This window comes from Ogataea polymorpha, assembly GCF_001664045.1.
Source record: "Ogataea polymorpha strain NCYC 495 leu1.1 chromosome Unknown OGAPOscaffold_3, whole genome shotgun sequence".
NCBI lineage: Eukaryota > Fungi > Ascomycota > Pichiomycetes > Pichiales > Pichiaceae > Ogataea > Ogataea polymorpha.
The window spans coordinates 383,239-406,671 of NW_017264700.1; the positions used below are offsets into that span (position 1 = coordinate 383,239).

The window sequence follows — 23,433 nt, forward strand, 5'->3', positions numbered from 1 at the left end:
GGAGTTCCATTCCAGAAATTTACAGTACTGCCACATTGTGGGGAGGGTGCACTAGCCACTGAAAGCAGGGATTTATATGTGTTAATTCCCAGCAGAACTTAATTGTGTTCCTGTCAATTATAGTGTAATTCTAATGTCAACGCACATTCATTCTGCAAAGTCATTTACTAATCCCTTCCACTTGTCGTTGCGGAACTTGCAAGTAGCCGACAAACAGGGTGACCCGATCTACTACGTGGGTGTTGACGTTGGCACGGGATCAGCGAGGGCTGCCGTTGTTGATCAGACCGGAGCGATTCTCGGTCTTGCCGAGCGGCCAATCACAAGAAACGAGCTAAAGGCCAACTTTATCACCCAATCGTCCACGGAGATCTGGGATGCTATTTGTTACTGCGTGAAGACAGCAATCTCCCAGTCGCACGTTGATCCTGCCAACGTGCTGGGTATCGGTTTCGACGCCACCTGTTCTTTGGTGGCCATTAACGAGAAGACCGACGAGCCAATGGCTGTGGGCCCTGACTTTACAGACGACTTGGAAAACATTATTCTATGGATGGACCACAGAGCAGAGGTCGAGGTGAATGAAATCAATGCCACGCACGACGAGTGTCTTAAGTACGTGGGCGGCAAAATGTCTATCGAGATGGAGCTGCCAAAGATGAAATGGTTGAAGAACCACATGCCCAAGGACGCAAACGGCGAGTCGCTGTTCAAACAATGCAAATTCTACGATCTTGCCGACTTCCTCACCCACAAGGCCACAGGCTCTGAGACCAGGTCATTTTGTAGCACTGTGTGCAAGCAGGGTTACATTCCCGAGGGAATCACAAACAGAAACGGCTGGTCTTCGGAATTTCTGAACAAGATCGATCTGCCTGAGCTGGTGGAGGACAATTTCAGAAGACTAGGTGGAGTCGACGGCGTGAACGGCAAGTTCTTGTCTGCGGGAGAAACCGTGGGAAGCCTTACAGAGAGAGCTGCCGAGCAGTTGGGATTAACGACAGATTGTTACGTCGGATCTGGCGTGATCGACGCTTACGCTGGGTGGATCGGAACTGTTGCTGCGCAGACAGAGACACCGATCGCGGATCTTGTGGAACAAGATAAGAACAACAAGGGAATGGCCAAGGCCAAGGGCAGACTTGCTGCTGTTGCTGGAACGTCGACTTGCCACATCTGTCTTGACGACAAGCCGATTTTTGTAGACGGTGTTTGGGGTCCCTACAGAGACGTGATGGCCAAAGGATTCTGGCTCGCAGAGGGTGGCCAATCGTGCACCGGTGCGCTGCTTGCACACGTGCTGTCTACCCATCCTGCCTACATGGAGCTTGGCGTGGCTTCCGAGGCTTCTGGCACGTCGAGATTCGACTTTTTAAACTCCAGACTTGAACAGCTCAAAAAATCCACCAAGGAGAGATCTGTGGTGGCCCTTGCGAAAAACCTGTTCTTTTACGGAGACTTCCACGGAAATAGGTCACCAATTGCAGACCCACAGATGAGAGCCTCGATCATTGGCCAGAGTATGGACACCTCCCTGGACTCGTTGGCTGTCGAGTACCTCGCTGCGTGCGAGTTCATCGGCCAGCAAACCAGACACATCATTGAGAAGATGGAGGTTGCCGGGTACGACATCAAGGCCATCTTTATGAGCGGTGGCCAATGCCGTAACGGATTGCTGATGAGATTGCTGGCAGACTGCACTGGGCTGCCTATCGTGATTCCTAGATACATCGATGCGTCTGTTGTGTTTGGTTCTGCCATGCTGGGTGCAGTGGCAGCAGAGGACGCGCTAAAGAACCGCAAGGGACCAAACTCCAAGTCCAGAAGAAACTCTGCAGTGTCCAACCTGGATAACCCGCAAAGCCAAACAGACCAGCCTCCTTCCCCATACACAGCGCCATCGGCCACGGCCTCCATGACGTCGATCAGCGCTCTGGCTGCAGGAAACGCACAATCGGCATATCCTTTCCCTACCATGACCCCGATTGAGGACGAGTCGAAGCAGCTGGGAGCCAATCTCGACGCATCGGATGACGACGAGGATGCACAGCTGTCGTTTGGCTCAAAGAGCCGTGCACAGGCCACTGCCACGAAAAATTTCATCTCCAAAAAGACTGGAACTGGTCCTGGCGACAAGCTGTGGAAGGTTATGACCGAGCTTTCGGGCGTAGGTCGCATCATCTATCCGTCCAGCGAAACTGACCCAGACAGGAAGCTTTTGAACACTAAATACAAGATTTTCCTGGACCAGATCGAGACGCAGCAGAGGTACCGGGCAATGGTCGCGAAGACTGAGGAAGCCATTAAAGCTTACTTGAATATATAGATCTAGACTGATTTTATTGAAATGTTTTTTTTGCCAAGAGTACTGCGGTTATTTAAATGTATGCCTTTGCTGCACTGCCCCAAGCAAGCAATTTATTAAGCCCAGATTTTTAAACCCTACACCCCAATGACACTCTCATCCCACATCGACTCCGACGAACTGGAAGGCAAGATCCTCGAGGCCGAGTCTCCGGCCAATAAGCTTGTCAACAAGTATATCAGTGCCAAGAAGCAATTCCACAATAAGCGTGCCGAGGAGAAGCCTGCCAGCAAGATTGTATCTAAGTTCCGGGGCATTGCCGAAAAATACAGGATCCAGGAGGATGGGATGGAACCAAGACAGGTGTATGAGATTCTACACGACGAATTGACCCTGGATGGCACCACGACACTCAATCTGGCCTCATTTGTCAACACCCACGTAGAAAAAGAGGCCGAACAGCTGATCATCGAAAATCTAACAAAGAACCTTGCCGACAACGACGAGTACCCAATCCTGCTGGAGATGCAGCAAAGATGCATTTCGATTCTGGGAAATATGTGGAATGCCCCCGTCAATCTGGAAAACGGGGCTCTCGGAACCGCCTGCACCGGCTCATCCGAGGCCATCATGTTGGGAGGACTTGCCATGAAAAAAAACTGGCAGGCCAAACGCAAAGCAGCAGGAAAGGATTACCACCATCCAAACATCCTCATGGCATCCTGCTGCCAGGTAGCCCTGGAAAAATTTGCCAGGTATTTTGACGTCGAGGAACGGATAATTCCCGTGTCCAACACAGACTTTTTGCTCGATTACGAACTGGTCAGACGCAACCTGGACGAAAACACGATCGGCGTTTTTGTTATTCTGGGTTCCACGTACACAGGGGGCTTCGAAAGTGTTGAGAAAGTCAATGATATTTTGCAGGAATACGAGGACGAGACCGGTCATTTTATCCCTATCCACGTGGACGCCGCGTCCGCCGGATTCCTTGCCTCGTTCGTGTACCCAGATCTTGTGTGGGACTTCAGAATCCCCCGCGTGGTGTCGATCAATACATCGGGCCACAAATTTGGTCTTGCTACCGCAGGTCTTGGTTGGGTCGTTTTCCGTAGCAAGGATTGGCTACCAGAAGAGCTCAAATTTCAACTACAGTATCTTGGTGGACTGGAAGAGTCTTTCACCATCAACTTCTCTAGACCAGGCTACCAGGTCATCCACCAGTACTTCAACTTCCTCCATCTGGGCCGAAAGGGATACTATGAAATTTTCGACAACTGCCTAACAAACGCACGCATATTGTCGAGATTCTTAGAGGAAACTGGAATTTTTGTCTGTGTCTCAAACCTGCACCTGCCTAAGGGTCACACAGCACGCGGCGCACCGCAGGAGGCCCCAAGTCCCGTCAGCCACCATGCCTATTTGTCGGACCACAACTACTATAACCCTGCACTCCCTGTTGTTTCCTTCCAACTTTCGAAGGAGTTTACCGATGCGTACCCGGAAATTCCACAATCCCTGGTGTCTTCTCTGCTGAGAAACCGCAAATGGATCGTTCCAAACTATGGTCTTCCAAAAACATCCAAACAGGACGAGAATGAGAACAACGAGATCCTCAGAATCGTGACCAAGTACAACTTGACGTCCCAGCTGCTGGACAAACTTATGCACGACATTGTCGAGGTTATGGAGGTTCTCATGAAATCTGTTGCACTGGTCAGAAAGAACGTCGAGAAGCTAAAAGCTGGATCCAAAGAACTAGACAATGACATGTTGTACAACATGCTCCTTTCTATTGCCAATGACGGCAATGAGAAGCTGATTAAACTGAAAAACACACCACCAGAGTCCAAACACAACTCATTCAGAGGCCCTTGCTAGAGAATACGGCCAATTTTCTTTTTTGCAGAGTTCATTTTTTGCTGCGAGCTGTCGACTTGATTGTCCAAGCCTTGAAGTAGTTCATTTTGTACACTGAGTTCCTCGTTGATAGTCAATCCGATCTGCTTTTGCCTATTGAGTATGCTGCGTAGCTGATCCAGATCTGTATCCTGTTTGTTCATCAGTAGCTGCTGTTGCTGATACAGTTGTTCGTTGTCTAGTGGTTTCGTGGCCTCTGTCTCCTTGGCTTTGCCTAAACTTCTTTTAAATGTAGGTTTCTCGGTATTAGTGGCCACTCCCCTTGATAAAACACGCAGTTCGTCGCACTCACGACGCTGCTGGTCCACAAGAGCCTTACGCCGCCTCACCTCGCCTGCTCCAAGCTCATCATTGAGCACATATTTACTCAGTTGGTCGATTTTAGTCTCACAGGTGTCCAGGATGCGCTTACACTCAAAAAGGTTGGCCTGTTTTGCGAAAAGCTTCGACCTTACACTTTGGAGTAAAGATTTAACTTCCTTTGAGACCTCCAACCACTCGACTGGTGACAACTTCGGTAATTCCTTTTCCTGTGTGAATGTGTTTTCTGGTAGATAGAGAAACTCGCCTACCAGCTTGTGCGTCCTGAGCTGCTCATCATTAAGAAGCCCGTTCAAAAACTCCGCCAGCCCAACTCGCCGCTGCTCTATAGTTGTTGCGCGGCTCTGATACAACGCGGTGAATTTGGAAGGCAAGCTATAGGGAATGGTTTTGTGCAAAGTGTCCTCCAATTCCTTCTTAAACTCCACAAAATCGCTGAAACGCTTGCTCAGCTTGTGCACATGGACACCAGACTCAAATTGTATTTCTATGTTGTAGAGATGGTAGTCGTTTAGCACTATGGTGCTGGGTATTCTGACCTCCACCATATCAAATGGATATATATCTAGTTATTTTTTGTTATCGTTAGTGTAGAGGTGTGTCAAATAAATAATTCAGCTAGTCTTAACATTTTTTCCTATGGGAAAACAATATATATCCACAGCGATCGTGGGGGACGCGCACCAGTCCGACATTCTGGACGTCTGCGTCTCCAAGAAATATACTGTCACCTGCTCTGCCGACGGATCCTTGAAATTTTGGTCCAATTCCTCTTCCGACCGGGCACTGGAAACAAAGGTGTTTGTCGACAAGTTTGGGCTACACCACGTTTCCCTGTTTGAAACGAGCGATTTCTTACTGATTGGCACAGTGTCTTTTTCGGGAAAGTTTTACCTGTACAAGATGAGCAATCAGCTCGCTGCCGTTGACGACCTTCCTGCAGAGCTTAAGAACGAAAAAAGCTCTTTCTGGGCACTAAAATTCATGAAGGATCTCGAAGAGGACAACAACGTATTGGCGATCACGATGGCTTCCGGAGAAACACAGATATACAACTTGCAGGGTGAAACATTGACCTACACTGCCACAACGTCCTCAACAGACAAATCGTTTGCAACGAGTGTTGATCTGGACCCTACATTCAAGAGAATGGCCGTTGGCCACCAGAACGGCAACGTGTACATCTACGACCTTGAGTACCTCAAGCCATTATATGAGTTTCAATCCTACGGCCTGAAGAAGGCAACGTCCTCGAGCTCATTGTCGACAGTGCGATGTGTGCGATTTTCGCCCGGGGGAACGTTGTTGGCGGTGGCGCGCGACTCGGGTGCATACGGGACTATTTTCTTGTACGACGTGAAATATGGCGAGGTCATTGGCACGCTGACAAACGCGTCGCACTCGTCAAATGTCGGGATCGGCGGTTTTGCGCACAACAGCTGGTGCATGTCGGTTTCGTTCAACGAGGACGGGACGCTGCTGGCAAGTGGAGGTTTAGACGACACGATCCGGATCTGGAGCACAAGTACGCGGACCAAGGAGGCCAATCTGGTGGTGAGCAAGTCCGATGTGGACGACGAGGCCCTAAGCCACGCGAACCAGCTGGACAATGCGACGTGCTGTGCTCTTTCATTCATTCCTAGAGGTTTGGTGGCAGGTGAGGGCGACAACGATGGGCTTGTGATAGTTGGGTTTGACAGGGTGGTCAGATGGTTCAGGGAGGCTGGAGGAGTGTAGAGCCAAATAAATTATTCATTGTTGGCAATCTGCTCTATAAACTGAAAATACCGGTATTTTTTTTGCCAAAAGGATACACCAGCATTGTGCTGAAAAACAGTCCGACACTGATTCCAATAGCGATCTCGATCATTGAGATTCCAAAGCTCAAGGTGCTGGTGCTGATGGCCGCTGCAGCAGAGGTGAGCGTCCCGCTGCTCCCGCTCGTTTGGTTGCTCAGCTGCGAAATCCCTGCTGCCAAAACGTTGCGCGAGGCCACTCCGCCGGGGACCTGGTCAAAGATGCCTGTGAGCATCGCGGTGAACGCAGAGTTGCAGTAGCCTATACGGCGGAATGAAGTACCTGTGCGAGAGTACAAGTTACTTAGCAGACCGATTGTGAAGGAGCCGAGGGCCGAGTTGAACTCTGTGATGCTGAAGTGTCGAGACGAAAAATACGACACCACGTAGCCGCCACATGCGATGACAGTCATGATTGAAAGCTGGTGCCATTGCGCCTGTGATGCCATCGATAGCGCGAGACTGAAAACGGGCACAAACACAAAGTTCCACCACGGCGAGATGTTGGAGGTGCATGTAGTGTTTGTAGTAGCGCGGTGGTCCATCCAGCCGTACAGAGCTGACCCAAGAGTGAGACCGAACCCGAGAAAAAGCGAGTATATGATGGCGTAGAACATGCGCACGGAGCCTGCCACGAGGGACCTGCTTTGTATCTCTAGGGCTCCGCTGAGGATGATGTAGCCCGGCAGAATCATGCACATACCTCCCTGGACGACAGCCGCAAAGCAAAAATACTTGCCGCCACCGATGGTGCCAATGGCACGACCAATAAAGCTCAGACACACGGTGCTGCTGACCTCGAACACTGACGAGTAGATCGTCGATTTTGGTGCCACGACGAGCTGCAAGAAGCCGAGCAGACAACCGAGCGCAAAGGTGGGCGGGATGTCTAGCCACGAGCCGCCAAAAGCCCAGCTAATCACGGAGCAGCTGGAAATCCCGTACAGCAAAATGCTCCACCAGGTGTTAAAATAATTTGGCCGCTGCAGCAACTCCTCGAGCCGCGAAGACGCCTCATCGACGCCAATCCGGTCGTGCACCACGCTCTTGTACAGTTCATGAGCCTCGTCCAATTTGCCCAAGTTGAGGCCCTGCGACACGCGGACGAGCTTCATCTCGGACGTTCTCGTGGACGGGTCGCCGAACGAAACAATCATCACGCCGGGGAGGTAGATAAACGAGCTGTCAATCTCAAGCACACGTGATGCAGCAGAGAGATACTCCTCCAGCCGGTGGTTGGGCGCACCGTACATCATGAACGCCTTGCACAGGGTGAGAATAAACCTTTGGCGTTGCAGCACGTCTGCGATGTGCACGGTTATGCGCGCCGCCGTCTCGCGCTTGCGCTTCTTCTTGAGCTTAAGCATGTCCTTTAGTTTCTTGTCCTTGTGTTCAAACTGCGGCAGGTCGACTTTTTCTGCCTGGCTGCTGCTTTCTCGGTTACCGAAAAAACTGACGAGAGAACTGCCTGAAACTTCCCGTTTGTGGCGCTGCTTTTTGTCATCTGTAGACAACACCTCATTTATGGAGCTGGAAGACGACCGATTCAAGAGCGACAGCCGTTTCCATTTTGTTGAACGAGCAACCTCGTCTCTGTCACTGTCCTGCACAGAAACAACGTTCGGCAAACTTGAATTGTACAACCGCATAATATTCGAAAATATGCCCTTTTTGTAGCGTTGCGGCTCTGCCGGCTCATGCGGTGCCATCTCATCGTAATCGTCCAGCAGGGGCGCTATAAAATACTCGTTGGGATCGGTGTCCTTCAAAGCCCCGCGGTCGAGCGAATTCTCGGATGACACAGAGCGCAAGTTCTCCATCGGAACGTGTGTTTCAACAATACCTTTCGCTTCATCATAGTGACCCATTTCCTCATCCACAGGGCGCTCTTTTGGAGCGCCAAAATGGAAAAACTTCGACTTCATCATACCATGTAACGGGTCAAGACTGTCCATTTCGGTGCCCTCTGAGGAGTCTTGTCCTAGCTTAGGCGGCTGTGAAGCATGTGTAGTAAACCGGCGGATCCAACTACGTACCTTCCCCGGCTTCGCAGGCTCAAGTTCTGGGGTTTGCTCGACACTATGTTCGCTCTCGTCTGTCGACTCGTCGAGAATCGAGTCCGGGTCGCCCAAATCGACCTGCTGCGCCAGCAGCGGCTTGCGTTGCATCGAAGGCAGGTCCGCAGAGTCCCGGTAAAATTCCCTGTCGAAATCTCCCTCAATTTCCTGCTCAATGCGCTTTTTATTGTCCACCGTTTGGGCATCCTTCGATATGCCTTTTTCGTCGCTGATACTGAAAACGGGCATTATCGGGAGACCGTGGTCATCACTGTTTGCCTCATCCTCTTCGAGGATGGGAAAAGAATCCACGTTCCGCTGCTTTCTAGGAAAACTCCGTATCGAGCCAGACTCTCGAGACATGCGAAAAATATTGTTATTCCGAGATAAGATAAGCGAGTGGTTGAAGTTCGATCTAGGCTTGTGGCGGTGATAGCTGGAAGAAACCTTAAGCACCGCCTTGGGTGCCCAAAACAGATGAAATAGGTTTAGAGCTAGACTAGCACAAAAGTAGACGAATTGAGCCGGACCGGCGACGTTGGAGTAGCCTCGAGTTTCGGCTGTCCCAGGCTCATAACCTAGTCTGGTTGGGGAAAAAAAAACCCAAAAAATACTGTAGAATAAAAAATTATTTGTTTACAAAAATACACTTAACACCAACACCCTCCTCACACAAACCCGATCACCGATAATCACACTCGCAGCACCATGGATAGCATGCTGCACCAACAGATCGCCCAGTACCCTGGTGCAGGGCCGGCACAATCCGACGTTTTTATCGATGCCACCGGAAAGCCAATGAAGTTCTACCTCTATCCGCCACTTGACAGAAATCAACAGCTAATCAGTCTTATCGAGAATAATGGCGGCCATGTGGTTGCCGGCGTCAGCAAGGACACAGTTATACTTTCTTCTGAAGAATTTCTGATGAGCGAGGATCTTAAGCGATTCCATGTTTACAGATACGAATTCGTGCAAAAATCGATCAGCCATGGCATCCAGAATCTGTCGGATTACGAGATTCACAACCCAGCTGAACCCTCAGCACCCAGTCCTCTTACCAATATCAGCAGTTCTGCCACAATGAGATATTTCACTCAGGAGGAGGATAACGTATTGTTTGAGGAAATCAGGAAACGGCCGTGGATGGGCTACAAGGGCCACCAAATTTACAAGGATATTGCCGAGCTAGATTTTTTCAAGGAGCGAAACCGCAGTGCTGCGTCATTGAGAGAGCGCATTCGTACGCTCAAGTACGACATTGAGTATGTTTACAAGGCTGGACCCAATAAGGAGCTGCTGAGAGACGCCAATGGTAATTATATTCGGGATTACGATATCAAGAAGAAAACCACCAACTTTTCTGCGTGGGAGGATTTCGAAATGTGCAGGACAATCTACATGAAGCTGAGACCGACGACAGACGATAAGGGGTTTGAGATTATTAATTTTCCTACCGGATTTTTTGACAATTACGCTAGTTCTCATCCCAGGCATACATCTGAATCCTGGAGACAGAGATACAAGAACTTTTTGAGTCTTTTTGGTATTGCCAACTACCTCAAGTACTGCATCATGCAGATTAGACAGGACAAGGAGCCTCAGCCAGCAAATTCTGCAAACAAGGACTGGCTGAATGCCAGAAAACATTTGAAAAGAGCATCTGGTCCAAAACTGTATTTCCCCAATATTCCCGAGGGAAATGAGTTTTTGGACGCAAATCTAGAAACAATGGAAGCGTCAGACCTCGTCGAGCCGGAGTTTGTGCCCGCTCCTCGGCCAGAGAACCAGTTTTTGCGTCCTACGCCACAGGAGCAAATCGAGCAATCGATCGCAATGGCAGCGCAGCAGGCCAACCAGGATTTGGTAACTGCTTTTAAGAATTTTAGACAAGAAGAGCAGGACGTGCCTCCGGCAAAGAGAGCGAAACGCGACCAGCGGAGCAGCTCTGCGAACATCGACCCTGCGATCGAGGGTATGCAGCCGCCTTTGGAGTTTGTCGACGAACCTACGACTTACTTCTCGGATCCACGCTTTGCGCTCTCGTTGAAGAATGACGGTCCGCCAATTGATCTTGCTGACGTGCTGCCACGCAAAGAGTCGTTTTTAGAACAGCTCGAGAAGACTTTGGATCCGCAGGTCACCGTCCCAACGAAAACGCTCTTTTCTCAATTGGCAAGCCTGGGAATCAAGGAGTACTACATCATCTTCCTCTTCCATAGATGCAACTCGAGACGCAATCTCGTTCTTGACTGTATCAAGAACTATCTCGACACCAACGGTAAAGAGCTGCTTGTTCAAAAACCCGGTGTCTGGTCTAACAAGGCATTGGAATGGCTGGGAAAAAATGACAGCCATCTTAACTCGCTGCTGGAGCTGTATCACGGAGAACATGACTACAGAACACAGCTGGAGAATATGCGCAAGATAAAACAGTGATTTTTTGGCTAGTATGTATTTGAGTTTGTGAATTACACTTTTCGTTCGTCCTCGTCTAAGTCGACGACAACGTCCCATTGGCTGTCACGGTCAGATGCGGTGTTGAGCTGTCTATATTTAGCCTTGGTCTTCCTTTTGGCACGCTCTTTCACCATCTTCTTGCGCAGAGCTACTATGGCGGCCCTGCTTTTCTCGCCGTTGCGCATTTCGTCGATTTTGGCCGCCAGCAGCTCACGCGCAATCTTACGGTTCTGTTCACGTGACCTTGTAGCCTGCGATGTGACCACCAGCCCTGTAGGAATGTGTGTTAGTTGCACTTTCGAATTGGTCTTGTTGATTTTTTGGCCGCCCTTGCCGGAGCCGCCCTTGATGAATTTTTCGGCGATCTCGTCCTCATTGAGCTTTGGACGCGGGGGTAGCTTGTTCGCTCGGGGTATTTTTGTCGCCAATTGCCGCGTGGCCTGAACACACTGACAGAAACGTCTGAACATGATTTAATAAAAGTTCACCACCAGCCACAGGCTTCGCCACAGCTAACTGAAAAATTATTTCAAGAAATCATCGAACATTAATCTTTCTCCATGTCCCGCTATTTCCATACCACTGCGCTAGTAGCAGCCAGAAAGCGGATTCCGCCTACCGTTAAACTGAGACCACCTATTTTGCCCACCATAAACAACATCACTGTGAAGGAGGACCATCCGCTGTGGCAGTTCTTCCACGAGAAGAAGTTCGTCAGAGACCAGTCAGAGGTCGCTTTCACTGGCAGAGCTTGGTCTGTGCAGGAGCTTAGACGAAAGTCATGGGAAGATTTGCACGGTCTGTGGCATGTGTGCTTGAAAGAGCGCAATAAACTGGAGAGAGAAATCCACATTTTTCGCCAGCAGGGAGACAACCCAGTGGGCAGCGATTACCAGAAGCTGAACGATGAGATTCATAAGTCCATGTGGAGAATCAAGCAGGTGCTGACGGAACGCGACCATGCGCTGAAAAACGCCCAGAAAGAGTTCAAAGTCAACGGAGACCAGTATCTGCAAGAGTTCAGAGAAAAGTACCTTACGGCGGAAAATGTTGAGACAAACGAGTGGTATGACAAGCTAGAGAGACTGCAGCAAGCTATTTTCGGCATTCCAGAGTTTCTGGACGCAGATTTCAAGGTCGATCTCAGATTTGTCCAAGGTGTCAAATACATCGGCCAGCTCAAGTTCGATAGGTTTGCCGAGCAAATCGGCCGCACAGACCTGGCGCCCCTCAGAGACGTGGCAGAGCTGTACACTCTATTTGAAGAGAGCGCGAGCGCAGAAGGTGTGGCTGAGGCATGTGCCAAGATCGACGAGTATAGAGAGAACGATATTGTGATTCCTGCCTCCAAAGAGGTCCAGGTTGTCCAGGGCTTTGTGCAGGAAAAGCTAGAGTCGCTTGAGGCCGAATAGATGTACATAGTTAAAATTATATCTCTATATGCTGTATCTGTGAGAGGACCTCGGAGAGCTTAGAAGCAAGAGCTTCCCATTTGCGCTTGCTCTCCTCGATCTGCGTCTTGAAATTCTCGCACTCGGCAATCTTTGCATCAATTTGGGCCGTCAGCTGCTGGAAACTCTGCTGGAACGAAGCGCTGCTAAGCTGGAACTCGTATACGTTATTACTGACCTCGCGACCATTTTTTATGATCGACGCCGCGTCGATCTCCTCGCCAAAAAGCGTCTCTATCTCTTCTCTGGTCAATGTGATTGTGCGTGAGCGACGTAGATACTGCTGGACAACAGAGTTAATCTTGCGACGGTTCTTCAGCAACTCCTTGGCATTTTCGATTTTCTTTGTGAGCTGCTTGCTTTCGTCCACTTCTTTGTCGATGTACGCGAGAAGCTTGGCGTTGATAGACATCTCCATCGCCTCGGCGTCCTTGCTTGCATTCTTGTACTTTAGCGAGTCCACCAGGAGGTTCAGATTTGTTCTGAACCGCGCTAGATCCAATTCGGCCTGCGATTTGCTCAGCTCCTCTGAATCCACAGAAACCAGTCTGTTCTCACGTGCAGCAGCAAGATACCCCAGTAGCCTGCTCTTAAGCTTCACATAGGTATCCACCTCCAGGTCGAGCACGCGCCGCCTGTTTTTCATCGCAATCTGCTGCTCGTACAATGCAGACATTGAATTTTATGTATTCCAATCTGTCAGCTGAATATCAAAAAATGACGGAGCTTAAATTGAAATTTCAAAGACTTGTCACGTGAGCGAAGTCATCCGTCTGCATATATGCAGACAACGTTATCTGTGAGATTATAACGCGCCAGTGTGGAATGCATCTATGCGAAGAGAAGTATGAGCACGAACCTGCAAAGCCTATTGGCCATGTCACAATTTTATTTGACAGAGATATAGCGAGGATATAGAGAGTTAGTGTTAAAGTGTAGTTAAGAGACTTTATTTCTGTCACTTTATCAGCAATTAGAGACAATGCCCACATGCACACAGTCTTACATGGAAGCCATGATATAGTATCAAAGTTTATAAAGCTACTGCTCGGAGGAAAAAGCTTTCACGGTGGTAAGGGAGTAAGAGCCAAAGTCTTTCTTCCGTAGTTGGGTCGTTGGCAATCATTTTGTACAAAACATATTACTGGTTCTTCCGCCTGCCATGGCGTCATCTAGTCAGATGTCCACCAACTCAAGAATCAAATATATAATTGGTTGATAATTAATTATCAAACAAGTCTAGCAGAGTCCGTTCTCCAAAAATCAGAAACTGAACTCCTCGGTGTGGAGATACACCTCGCGGACATTGCCCACTTGAGACTGCAGTCTGGCAGCTGCATTTCCGACCTGTTCCTTTAAGCTTTGCGAACCGGAACAGATAATACAGTTGGTACTACCCAGCTGGAAAGATTTCACAATGTCGGCCACCACAGGCTTGTAGTTGTGGTATTCGAAACCGAATAAGTTCACTTTCTCAGTCTCACCAGAACAGCAGTAGATGTGAATATCCAAAGCACCACTTTTCAACAGAGACCCATACCTCTCCCTGATTAAATCCAGCTCTTGTTCGATCCAGCACACGTCCTCCGCGTGTCTCAAAATCCAGTCCATCCGGATTGTCCGCAACGGCACAGCAGGCATTCCTATCAAATTTGCATAGACCATAATAAAAGGTAGACAGGACGTGATACCGGATCCGGAGCACAGCATATATATATTAGAGAAGCTGCGCACATCTCGCGCAACACCGCCGTAAGGTCCGTCCACCAGCACTTTCAGATCACGCGGCGATTCTAAAGAGTCATAAAGGTGTTTTGTGAACCCGTCGTAGGCGCGGACAATCAGTTTGAAGCCGTTGGACGAAGGAATTACCGAGAATGGATGCAGCTCTGCAACTTTCTTATCCAGTGTTTTCAGGAAAATATGCTGACCTGGATCACACTTGATAGGGACCTCAACAAAAACCTCCATACATTTCTGATTGGGTGTACCGACTCTGCGAGCTCTGGCAGTGGCAGTCCTCATGAATCTGGAGGGTCTCAAATAGCCCTTGGCAAACCATCTGTAAAATAACTGTGCGCACCAAATCACAATGGTAGCCACCATGTACTTGTCGGCGTTGAGCAAGCCATAAACATGGTAGAACAAGCTGATGTAGAAGCCAATCGCAAGCACCCAGTGCAACGACACGAATGCCTCATACCAGAACCGCCGCACGATTCGGAGCGAACCAACCCAAAGCAGGGTCAAAAAGATGATAGGGGGGATTCCTGAAACATAGACCGGTGTCGCATACATTTTCTGATGTAATCTGGCCGTTCCACCTTCCTTGGAGTTTTGTATGTAGAAAGGAATGGTGTGGACCCATCCAAAGAACAAGCACAAAATGGATGCTGTCTGATGGTATTTGTTGAGCTTTTCGTGCGAAATTCCCGTCAAGAAGCCAATGAGATTGGTTTTTCCTGACAAAATGAACACAAAAGGCACAAAAGCCGTCGACATCATACCAGATCGAACTCCCAGCGGCGGGGAGCCGAAGCCCAAACAGGCGCGATAGTAAGGGTGCGGAACAAAGCACCAGAGCAAGCTGTAAAGGGTGACAAGTCCTATCAGCAGAAGACTGCCCACAGAGGACGGCAGACCGAGACGGTGGCAGATCTTGGAAGGTAACCGACGATAGACAATGAATCGACTATAGGCAGTCAGTTTCTCCATGATCCGTGCGGGTCCACCTCTCACACGATCCACGTCGTAGTTAGAAAAAACATAGTGCTTTACGGTGCCTGCAAACACGATCCCAACGAGCAGATATGTGACGTACTTGCCATATAGTGCCATATCTGCCCAAGGAGTAGCTGCCTGGGACATATTTTTGAGCATCATGTAATGATCTGTGCCCATATCGGCAATGCAGTGCACCCCATCATACACCTCCAAATCTCTGGCGACCACCATTAGACGGTGGAAAAAGCGAGAAGGTGCATTATATATACCCAGGACGTAATTTGCTCGTTTTACCCAAATAAATGATAATATAATATGCACAGCCCGAGCAAATTATTCAAGCGAAAAATGCAACGCTCCAGGGTCCAAGATAATGCCGCAAAACAGTGTTTCTGACGGTTCGCGAAGGTGTGGCAAACGCAGAAACAGGAATCTCAATGCGGTTGGCTTTGAGCAGGCACAGCTCGGCCGCCTCATTATCTCCTAGCTCAGAGTACATGGTAGCAAGATTTTGGTAGCCGACTTTGGAGATTTTTGCGCTGTTTGCATTGTCTCGGGAGTACAAATCAGCCTCAAGCGCTGACTCTTTCGCAAATTCCAACGCGGGCCCATGTTGTCCTTTGTACCATAATATTTCACTGAGTTGCAGCTTGACAAGGGGGATCTTATCTGACTTGACATTTTTGGCATCTGGCTGCGAGCTCTTTGCGAGCGCGCGCGCCTCGTTCTCGAGATTTCTCAGCAGCGATACAAGCAGCTTGAATGATTTGTTCATGTAGATGGGCTCACGTGTCGAGGCGTATAGAACGCACAGTTCGACAATTGAGGAAACTAGTTGCGACGAGCAAGTTTCTGTTGGTGGTATTTCGTCGGGCCCTAACGAATGTGAAAACTCGTGACTCTGCATGACTCTAATGGCCTCAATGAGCAAATTTATTGCCTTATCCGCACGCTTGTCCTCTTTTTCGACATCTGCAAGGTAGCGAAGACCCAAGTTTCGAAGCGAATAAGCCCCCACTTCTGTTTGTGCTTGTTCTCCATACCTATCCTGTAATTTGAGCGCGTAAGTGATGCATTCCACTGCTCGGTCTCGGCTCTTGGAGCCAAGCGTCAACGCATAGCGCAGCACAAGATCGCTGTAGCTCGAGATATATGAAATGTCTTTTTGTTGCAAATGCCTGTCGAGCTGTTGATATCCAAGCAGCTCATCTTCTTCTAATCCATTGGCCTTGCTGATGAGCTTCAGAGCGTTAGAGTAGTGCTGGTTGGCCTTTTTCGGATCGTTGATAATCATCTCGTTGGCAAGGCCGTTTTTAAACTCGCTGTTGGCCCTAAAACCAAAGCCCCACGAGATTGTTTCCAGCTCGTTCATGTACAGGTTGGTCAGCACAAAGAGCATTGAATTAAAGGCCAGGTTGAGGCCTGCCACGATTCCGCCGAGATACAGCAGGCGCACGCCGAGAGACGGAGAGTCCGAGCTTCTCATTGCTTGACGGAAATGATTGATGTTGGCCCCCACGTTCCAATATGACATCGGTCGTCTGGGCCGGATGGCCGCCAAAAGCAGTCTGGGACGCGATCTAAACATAGTGGGGTAGAAATAAATCGGGCACAGCCATAATAATATGTGAAGCTAGAGTATTTTATTCAGAAGGCGTAGAATGGCAGCTTTTGTTTGTGCCAGCTCGGACGCCATTTCTGGCGACGTGACGAGAACAATGTCGATGCCTTTGTCTGCGCCGACGATGTTCATACCGAAATAGGGGCCGGTTAGCCCTAACGGCTGTGCAAAGGTGAGGCGCAACAGCTTTACAGGCGAAGTGCTGGTGACAGTGCCAAGGTTCGAAACTTCTATCGTGGTCGTGCGCGGGGACTTCAGCTTGGACTCCAGATAATCACGAGGACTAAAATATTTGAGCAGCCCGATGGCTTGCATGCTAGAAGAAAGGCCCTGGTCGAGCTGATCTTGCACCGCCGCAGCCAGGGGCCAGTTACACTCGTCCGCAACCAAGCCGTACTCTGCTGCAGGAAACAGCTTGACGTTGATCCCCCCCATGAACAGGCCGAGCTCTGGCGGGCCTGGCTCTGCAAACATAAATCGCCGCAAATCCACCGGGATTGAGATTTCTGTGTACTTGTTTCCCACGATTGGTAGCAATGACACATGCATCAGCATGGTGAGCATCGCGGTGAGTTTCACACCGTGATTGCGAGCCAGAGCAACAAGCTGCGCCACCTGCTCCTGCGAAAGCTGCACGAGTTCGAACACGTCGTTTGCCACCCGCGGCTGGCGCGCTAGGTCCGTTCGTTCAAACAGGTCCATAACCAACGGGAACTTCGAAAATGGCTGCAGCAACCTCTTGAGCCACTTGGGTGCAAACTCCTCAAAGACCACACGCACAGAAAATGCCATAGATGGCCGGTAATTAATAAAAGCCATCTGTTCGGGGTTGGTAGCAGGAAGAACATCGCGGGAACGATCAAATAGCGGCAAGGTAGTGTCGACAGCGTCCGTTTCGACCAGCGTCTCAACCAGTGCATCGCGTAGCAGTATGTGGAAGTTTTTGCCCGAAGTTCCGTCGAACAGCAGGTGCTCGTAGCAAAACACTAACCGGTTTTTACCCACGAGAACGAGCCTCCACAACGGAGACTGGACGTTGAGGCTGAAATGGCGTTTGTTGAGCTCCGAGATGAGATCGAGCATGTTGCAATCAGCGTGGATCTCCAGCACGTCGTCCATTGTGTAGCCATCCAGCGGCCGGATCTCCTGACGGCCTTCGTTCGCGAACAACTGCAATGACAGCTGTGAATACCGCAGCACGAGTTTGCGCAGTGCGCTCCACAGGAGCTCTCGCGAGAGGTCTACTGAGTATACACCCGCAACCTGGCAGCACGAGTAGCAGCCGATCTCGTTACGTAGACAATACAAATCTTCTAAATACGAGATTGGCCGAGACATGGGGAATAAAAAATAATTTATTCAAGGCATTTTGAGACCATGCAAACCGTTATATTTAACAGGCTGCGGCTCGGTCCAGTTTTGCAAAACTGAGTCATCAGTAAGTTTATAAACCTCAACACCAAGCGGCCTGCAGCACTCAGTCATGTCCACCCCTGCGCCATCCTCAGACTCACCCCAGTCCCACTGCGACAGGTCGCCGCCGGGACAGGTCGACAGAGCACATAGCAGATCTGTCTCTGCGAAAAATTCAAAGTAATCACCTTTCTTCGCAGGACAGGTCTCCATAAAGTACTGGTCGTGCTCGTTGAGTCCAGTGAGTTGGAACACGTTTAACACATCGTGGACATCGAACTCGGTCAACCCGTATGGCAGAACCGCACGCGTCAAGTTGGAATGGCAGTGGAAATCATTATCTTCCCCAGATAATAGCTTATCGACGTAAGGGTCGCAGCGGGTGCCAAGGAGATCGTGGCATCTTCCACCCCACTCATCTTGACCATACGCAATGGAGTCACCTGTGATGGTACAAAGCGGTCTCAAATATGGCAGATTGGACCACAGACGGTCGTACACAGAAACGTGGGCAGAGTGTAGCTGTCTGGTACGAGAAGCCCAAAGTCTCTCTCTTGGGTTGTTGGCATTCCAAATGTTGAGGTCGCCCACCTGCGGACCCTCCAAGGCAATGATCCGGCAAACGTGTCCTTTGGGAACTTTCCAAGCACGTCCCGAGCGAACAGGGACAGTGATCTTTTCAATGAGCTCGCGTTTGCCAGCCTCGTGAGTGGCGGCAATAGCATTGTACAGCTCTCTGTTGGCGTATAACGGAGAGTCCTTGCTAGTAGGAAGGTACGCAGCCTTAGGCTTTGGTAAGTTTCTGGTGGTTTTCTCGGCAGCCTGGGACGACATATATTGAGTCGGAGTACGTTTTTTCAACGACGAAAAGATTTAACAAATAGCCGACACCTGAGACCACACTAGACACCTTACTCCGTCACCCGGCGCATTTCCCCCGATCTTAGCGTAAAACTCTTGAGCGGGCTTGCAACAAGTGTCAGACTGAGTCTGCGTCCTTGGTGGGGTTGTGCTTCAGCTTTTTGTGAAAAATAACAGCCACGCTAATTTGCTTTGCTGCAACCCAACAATCAATATCGACTTGCCCCACGTTCCACCCCAATTCCTCTTTCTTACGTCAGCAAAGATCCTCTGCTCCCAATCAGCTCTATGCACCCAAACAGGGTCGCTTTCACGTGCCGTTGACAGGTATCCCCGTGGCATTTGTTGGGTTGGACAGGGAATTACTTAAAAGAAGAATGCTCTCCTATCTCACTCACCAATGATAGATATTTACAATATTGAGGACATGGTCGTCCATGTTACTTATGCATTTTTGAGTGCAACTCTTGCAAGTGCACTGCTTTTTGCTTACAGCAAAAGGTTCAGAGTTGTGCTCCAATTCTGTTACCTGTGTTTCATCAAGCCCTTCACTCCATCGTCGAAAACCGCCAAGAATACCGGTGCCCAACAGCAGGCTCTCGAGTCATTCTACCGGGCCCAGGCCAAGATCTATGACATGACCAGGTCGAGGCTTCTGCAGGGCAGAGAAACTTCCCTCAAGCTGGCAGTGAGCCACCTTTCAAAGAATTCTGATCTCGTGTGGATTGACGTAGGTGGTGGCACAGGCTACAATGTGGAGCACATGGATTCGATTTTGCCGTTGAGCAAACATTTTAAAGCAATCTACGTGGTTGACCTATCGCCATCTTTGCTTGAAGTTGCACAGCAGCGTTTCGAGGCTAAAGGCTGGAAAAACGTTTACTGCGTTCTTGCCGACGCGTGCAACTTCTCTGTTGCCAAGCTGCCTGCTGATTTAATCACGTTTTCCTACTCGTTGTCGATGATTCCAACTTTTCACTGTGCCGTGGACCATGTTGTTTCCATGCTGCACAAAAACGGAGTTGTGTGCTGTGTGGATTTTGGGGTCCAAACAATTGCCACCTCGGTAGCCAAGGTCAACACCCTTGGAGGAATGACGAACAGGCACAGTCCGTGGATTTTCCGCACATTCTGGCGCACGTGGTTTGAGGCCGACAGGGTATTTTTGGACCCGGCCAGAAGAGACTATCTGGAGTACAGATTTGGGACACTAAAGTCGCTCAACCTGTACAACAAACAGCTGGGCAATATTCCATATTACATTTGGCTTGGCTGCGACAAGGACCGCTCGCCAGCCCTGTTTCACAGAATCAATGCACTAGCCACAGAGTCTCCGTACCTGGCTCCCCAAGATGAGTCCGTCGATATTGCCAGAAGTAAGGGCCACGAGGCAGCTCTTGAATCGCAGGCCAAAAAACTACCTTATCCCTCCATCTACTACCAGAACGACGCCTACCGCGTCTACTACGATGAGCTAAAACCAGAATATGGCCAATTCAGAGACCAGTATATCTATGCGTTTACATGGGAGGACCCAAGAGAGGATGTCAGGATCCTCAAGCTCTCGTCCAAAGACACTGTCCTGGCCATCACTTCTGCCGGCGATAATATTCTGGCGTACGCTTCTCTGCCCGACCCGCCTCGGCGGATTCACGGAGTTGATCTCAACCCCTGCCAGGGCCATCTGATGGAGCTAAAGCTTGCCGCTTTCAAGTCTTTAAAAAGGGAGGAAATTTGGAAGATATTTGGGCTGGGCAAGATCGAGGGCTTCCGCGAGCTTCTAGTTACCAAACTGGCACCCCACATGTCTTCGAATGCCTTCCAGTACTGGTACGAGAACGGTGAAAAAACGTTTGACGTTAACGGCCGCGGCCTGTATGACACAGGGTTCTCGAAATGGGCCCTGCGAATGGCTCGCTACGTGTTCAAGATCTGCGGCGTAACCTCCGACGTAGACGATCTGTGTGCGGCCCAAAGTATTGAGGAGCAAAAACGCATTTGGGACGAAAATATCAAACCTACGCTGTTCAACCCAATCGTCTCGAAGCTGCTTATAGGAAACCCGCTTTTTCTCTGGAAAGCACTTGGCGTGCCGTCCAATCAGGCCGCCATGATGGGCCCATCTGTGGTGAAGTACGTGATCGATACGCTGGATCCTGTGGTTTCCCGCTCGCTCATCTCCAGCGACAACTATTTCTACTACCTGGCTCTTAAGGGAAGATACTCGGAACAGAACTGTCCAGAATACCTTACTAAGTCTGCATACAAAAAGTTCTCCGCTAAAGGCTCACCATTGGACAATATCCGTCTTCACACGGACTACTTGAACGACGTCTTTGCTAGGTTGACGAAAAAGTCTCTGACAGTGGCTGTAATCATGGATCACATGGACTGGTTCGACCCGGTCGGAAAAGATGCGGAAGAGGAAATTGCCGCACTTGACGAGGCCCTGGCTCCCGGCGGCCGTGTCCTGCTCCGCTCTGCTTCCACGCAGCCATGGTACATAAAGAACTTCGAGAACAGGGGCTACATCTGCGAAGCTGCTGCAGTACGCGAATCGGGAAAAAGCATCGACAGAATCAACATGTACGCCTCCACGTGGCTGTGCATTAAGCCGGCCACGCAACACATGAGCACGATCAGGATTTGAAAATAAATAGACGCAGGTGCTTATAAAATTAGTTGCACGTGGTGAGTCCGATTTTGGCTACCGAAAATCGAGCCACGAGTAGCATAAATATCAGAGTCTTTCCAAGTCTGGTAACTAATGAAGCTGATCTTTTTTGCTGCGTGCCTCTCGCTTATTCCCGCTAGCTTTGCTGCCAACTCCGTTTTCATTGGCAACGACGAGTACATCAACTATGGTCTGTCTGGCTACGGTTTTGTCCCCGGCGATGCTGTTGACAAATACAAGGACACCATCTCGTTTGGATCCTCTATTTCATTGCACAAGCCATCATTGTCGGTCTCCAATGGCGTGTACAGCTTTGTGACGTACAATCTTCCAGACAGGGGCTGGAACACCAATGGTACACTTAACTATGCTCCTAGAATTCACAAATACGGGGTCACCTTCACACCGAAAAATAGCTCTTCCTCCGCCAATCTGGTCTGGAACTACCAGGATACCATCCTGCTCAAAGACTTCACTGGCCAACTCATGACAGGGCTTGACTGCAATACCACCCTGTACCAGAACGGCCACACGCTGCCGGCTACCCAGTTTGTTGGAGATGGTTTTGGTGGAGGATTGAACACTAACCGCACCACTACACGGGTCTGTTTGGACCCTGAGGCTCTGAGAATTGTCCGCAACGATATTTCTAATGGGTTCTGGATCACCGATGAGTATGGCCCTGGTATTTTCAAATTCGACTCCAACGGCACTCTGGTCGACTACACCCTGCCGCCAGATGCCATAGTTCCCTTCAGAAACGGAACGATGTCCTTCAGCGCCAACTCGCCTCCGCTTTACGAGGATTACGACCTTGGTGATCCAGATTCTGGCCGTGCCAATAATCAGGGGTTCGAAGGAGCAGCTTTGTCACCTGACGGGAAGCACGTGTACGCCTTGCTCCAATCTGCAGCCATCCAGGAAGGTGGCTCCAAGAAGTACACGAACGCTTATGTGCGCCTAGTCAAGTACAACGTTTCTGGCTCGTCCCCGGTGCTGGAGGCGGAGTACGTGCTCCGACTGCCCACCTACGAGGACCCTGAAAAAGATGCCGCAAAGAATCCTCGCGTTGCTGCGCAGTCCGAGCTTGTTTACCTAAGCGACGAACTATTTATGGTTCTGGCTAGAGACAGCGGACGAGGAAGAGCACAGGACAACACCACGTCAATCTACAGACATGCTGACCTGTACTCCATTGCCAATGCAACCAATATTGCCGGCAGGTACGACCAGATGGGTGACAAGGTCGCGTCAAAAAAAGGCAAGCTGGAAGATGGAATCACAACTGCTACCTACTATTCATTCCTTGATTACAACAACCAGACTGAACTGAGCAAGTTTGGACTGCACAACGGCGGCAAGGACGACCCCATGCTGCTGAACGAGAAGTGGGAAGGAATCACCCTTATTCCAGTGGAGTGCACCACAGACGAATATTTCCTCCTCACAGTTTCCGACGACGATTTTATCACGCAGAATGGTTTCATGAATTTTGGAACGTTTCCGTATTCTGACGCATCCGGGGCCAATCTAGACAATCAAGCTCTCGTGTTCCACGTGAAGCTGCCGGCTCTCACCCATGAAAACACGTGCACTGCCCCGAGCTCGCAGCCGGCAAATTCCATGGATGCAACTACTTCAAGCACTTTACAATCATTGCTGGAGACCCGGACAACGACAGCAAACAGATCTACATCTGTGGCGGTGTCTGTGGCAAGCGATGCCGGAAGTAGCCTGAGATCAAGTGTTCTCGGCTTATTACCGCTCGTGCTTGCCCTTCTGTAATATACATCTATATAGCAGCTACCAAAATAAAATAGATTAGGGCAC

The 23,433-nt window shown here is 49.8% G+C and overlaps 15 protein-coding genes across 15 annotated transcripts; 7 read left to right on the forward strand and 8 right to left on the reverse strand.

Moving 5' to 3' along the window:
• Positions 1–126: 126 nt before the first annotated feature.
• OGAPODRAFT_16092 (uncharacterized protein) lies at positions 127–2,350 on the forward strand. The gene has a single exon (XM_018354170.1). The coding sequence runs from the start codon at positions 134–136 to the stop codon at positions 2,324–2,326; it is 2,193 nt and encodes a 730-aa protein (XP_018211281.1). The 5' UTR covers positions 127–133; the 3' UTR covers positions 2,327–2,350.
• Positions 2,351–2,447: 97 nt separating this feature from the next.
• On the forward strand, positions 2,448–5,076 carry OGAPODRAFT_16095 (uncharacterized protein). Its single transcript, XM_018354171.1, has one exon. The coding sequence runs from the start codon at positions 2,453–2,455 to the stop codon at positions 4,184–4,186; it is 1,734 nt and encodes a 577-aa protein (XP_018211282.1). The 5' UTR covers positions 2,448–2,452; the 3' UTR covers positions 4,187–5,076.
• On the reverse strand, positions 4,183–5,094 carry OGAPODRAFT_47582 (uncharacterized protein; the record flags this gene model as incomplete). The annotated part of the gene is made up of 1 exon (XM_018355554.1): positions 4,183–5,094. The coding sequence occupies one exon, from the start codon at positions 5,092–5,094 to the stop codon at positions 4,183–4,185; it is 912 nt and encodes a 303-aa protein (XP_018211283.1).
• Positions 5,095–5,185: 91 nt separating this feature from the next.
• OGAPODRAFT_48400 (uncharacterized protein) lies at positions 5,186–6,283 on the forward strand (the record flags this gene model as incomplete). The annotated part of the gene is made up of 1 exon (XM_018355583.1): positions 5,186–6,283. The coding sequence occupies one exon, from the start codon at positions 5,186–5,188 to the stop codon at positions 6,281–6,283; it is 1,098 nt and encodes a 365-aa protein (XP_018211284.1).
• OGAPODRAFT_16096 (uncharacterized protein) lies at positions 5,295–8,874 on the reverse strand. The gene has a single exon (XM_018354172.1). It carries the CDS (start codon positions 8,760–8,762, stop codon positions 6,318–6,320), a length of 2,445 nt encoding a protein of 814 aa, XP_018211285.1. The 5' UTR covers positions 8,763–8,874; the 3' UTR covers positions 5,295–6,317.
• Positions 8,875–9,084: 210 nt separating this feature from the next.
• On the forward strand, positions 9,085–11,295 carry OGAPODRAFT_82069 (uncharacterized protein). The gene has a single exon (XM_018356587.1). It carries the CDS (start codon positions 9,108–9,110, stop codon positions 10,836–10,838), a length of 1,731 nt encoding a protein of 576 aa, XP_018211287.1. The 5' UTR covers positions 9,085–9,107; the 3' UTR covers positions 10,839–11,295.
• OGAPODRAFT_93367 (uncharacterized protein) lies at positions 9,085–11,329 on the reverse strand (the record flags this gene model as incomplete). The annotated part of the gene is made up of 1 exon (XM_018357326.1): positions 9,085–11,329. The coding sequence occupies one exon, from the start codon at positions 11,327–11,329 to the stop codon at positions 10,871–10,873; it is 459 nt and encodes a 152-aa protein (XP_018211286.1). The 3' UTR covers positions 9,085–10,870.
• Positions 11,330–11,419: 90 nt separating this feature from the next.
• OGAPODRAFT_75941 (uncharacterized protein) lies at positions 11,420–12,993 on the forward strand (the record flags this gene model as incomplete). The annotated part of the gene is made up of 1 exon (XM_018356104.1): positions 11,420–12,993. One exon carries the CDS (start codon positions 11,420–11,422, stop codon positions 12,269–12,271), a length of 852 nt encoding a protein of 283 aa, XP_018211288.1. The 3' UTR covers positions 12,272–12,993.
• On the reverse strand, positions 11,464–12,986 carry OGAPODRAFT_75942 (uncharacterized protein; the record flags this gene model as incomplete). Its single annotated transcript, XM_018356105.1, has 2 exons — positions 11,464–12,456; positions 12,489–12,986. 2 exons carry the CDS (start codon positions 12,984–12,986, stop codon positions 12,409–12,411), a joined length of 546 nt encoding a protein of 181 aa, XP_018211289.1. The 3' UTR covers positions 11,464–12,408.
• Positions 12,994–13,253: 260 nt separating the features above from the next.
• On the reverse strand, positions 13,254–15,401 carry OGAPODRAFT_16098 (uncharacterized protein). The gene has a single exon (XM_018354173.1). The coding sequence runs from the start codon at positions 15,263–15,265 to the stop codon at positions 13,574–13,576; it is 1,692 nt and encodes a 563-aa protein (XP_018211290.1). The 5' UTR covers positions 15,266–15,401; the 3' UTR covers positions 13,254–13,573.
• On the reverse strand, positions 15,038–16,666 carry OGAPODRAFT_16099 (uncharacterized protein). Its single transcript, XM_018354174.1, has one exon. The coding sequence runs from the start codon at positions 16,518–16,520 to the stop codon at positions 15,372–15,374; it is 1,149 nt and encodes a 382-aa protein (XP_018211291.1). The 5' UTR covers positions 16,521–16,666; the 3' UTR covers positions 15,038–15,371.
• OGAPODRAFT_16100 (uncharacterized protein) lies at positions 16,636–18,954 on the reverse strand. The gene has a single exon (XM_018354175.1). It carries the CDS (start codon positions 17,991–17,993, stop codon positions 16,668–16,670), a length of 1,326 nt encoding a protein of 441 aa, XP_018211292.1. The 5' UTR covers positions 17,994–18,954; the 3' UTR covers positions 16,636–16,667.
• Positions 18,015–18,902, reverse strand: OGAPODRAFT_23780 (uncharacterized protein; the record flags this gene model as incomplete). The annotated part of the gene is made up of 1 exon (XM_018355252.1): positions 18,015–18,902. One exon carries the CDS (start codon positions 18,900–18,902, stop codon positions 18,015–18,017), a length of 888 nt encoding a protein of 295 aa, XP_018211293.1.
• Positions 18,955–19,329: 375 nt separating the features above from the next.
• OGAPODRAFT_82074 (uncharacterized protein) lies at positions 19,330–23,430 on the forward strand (the record flags this gene model as incomplete). The annotated part of the gene is made up of 2 exons (XM_018356589.1): positions 19,330–19,368; positions 19,474–23,430. 2 exons carry the CDS (start codon positions 19,330–19,332, stop codon positions 21,577–21,579), a joined length of 2,145 nt encoding a protein of 714 aa, XP_018211294.1. The 3' UTR covers positions 21,580–23,430.
• OGAPODRAFT_16101 (uncharacterized protein) lies at positions 19,516–23,430 on the forward strand. The gene has a single exon (XM_018354176.1). The coding sequence runs from the start codon at positions 21,697–21,699 to the stop codon at positions 23,386–23,388; it is 1,692 nt and encodes a 563-aa protein (XP_018211295.1). The 5' UTR covers positions 19,516–21,696; the 3' UTR covers positions 23,389–23,430.
• Positions 23,431–23,433: the final 3 nt, after the last annotated feature.

What these genes read in the sequence shown, in the direction of transcription:
- OGAPODRAFT_16101 (XM_018354176.1), top strand. Translation starts at nt 21,697, where the DNA reads ATGAAGCTGATCTTTTTTGCTGCGTGCCTCTCGCTTATTCCCGCTAGC.
- OGAPODRAFT_16092 (XM_018354170.1), top strand. Translation starts at nt 134, where the DNA reads ATGTCAACGCACATTCATTCTGCAAAGTCATTTACTAATCCCTTCCAC.
- OGAPODRAFT_16099 (XM_018354174.1), bottom strand. Translation starts at nt 16,520, where the DNA reads ATGAGAAGCTCGGACTCTCCGTCTCTCGGCGTGCGCCTGCTGTATCTC.
- OGAPODRAFT_16095 (XM_018354171.1), top strand. Translation starts at nt 2,453, where the DNA reads ATGACACTCTCATCCCACATCGACTCCGACGAACTGGAAGGCAAGATC.
- OGAPODRAFT_16098 (XM_018354173.1), bottom strand. Translation starts at nt 15,265, where the DNA reads ATGGTGGTCGCCAGAGATTTGGAGGTGTATGATGGGGTGCACTGCATT.
- OGAPODRAFT_16100 (XM_018354175.1), bottom strand. Translation starts at nt 17,993, where the DNA reads ATGTCTCGGCCAATCTCGTATTTAGAAGATTTGTATTGTCTACGTAAC.
- OGAPODRAFT_16096 (XM_018354172.1), bottom strand. Translation starts at nt 8,762, where the DNA reads ATGTCTCGAGAGTCTGGCTCGATACGGAGTTTTCCTAGAAAGCAGCGG.
- OGAPODRAFT_82069 (XM_018356587.1), top strand. Translation starts at nt 9,108, where the DNA reads ATGGATAGCATGCTGCACCAACAGATCGCCCAGTACCCTGGTGCAGGG.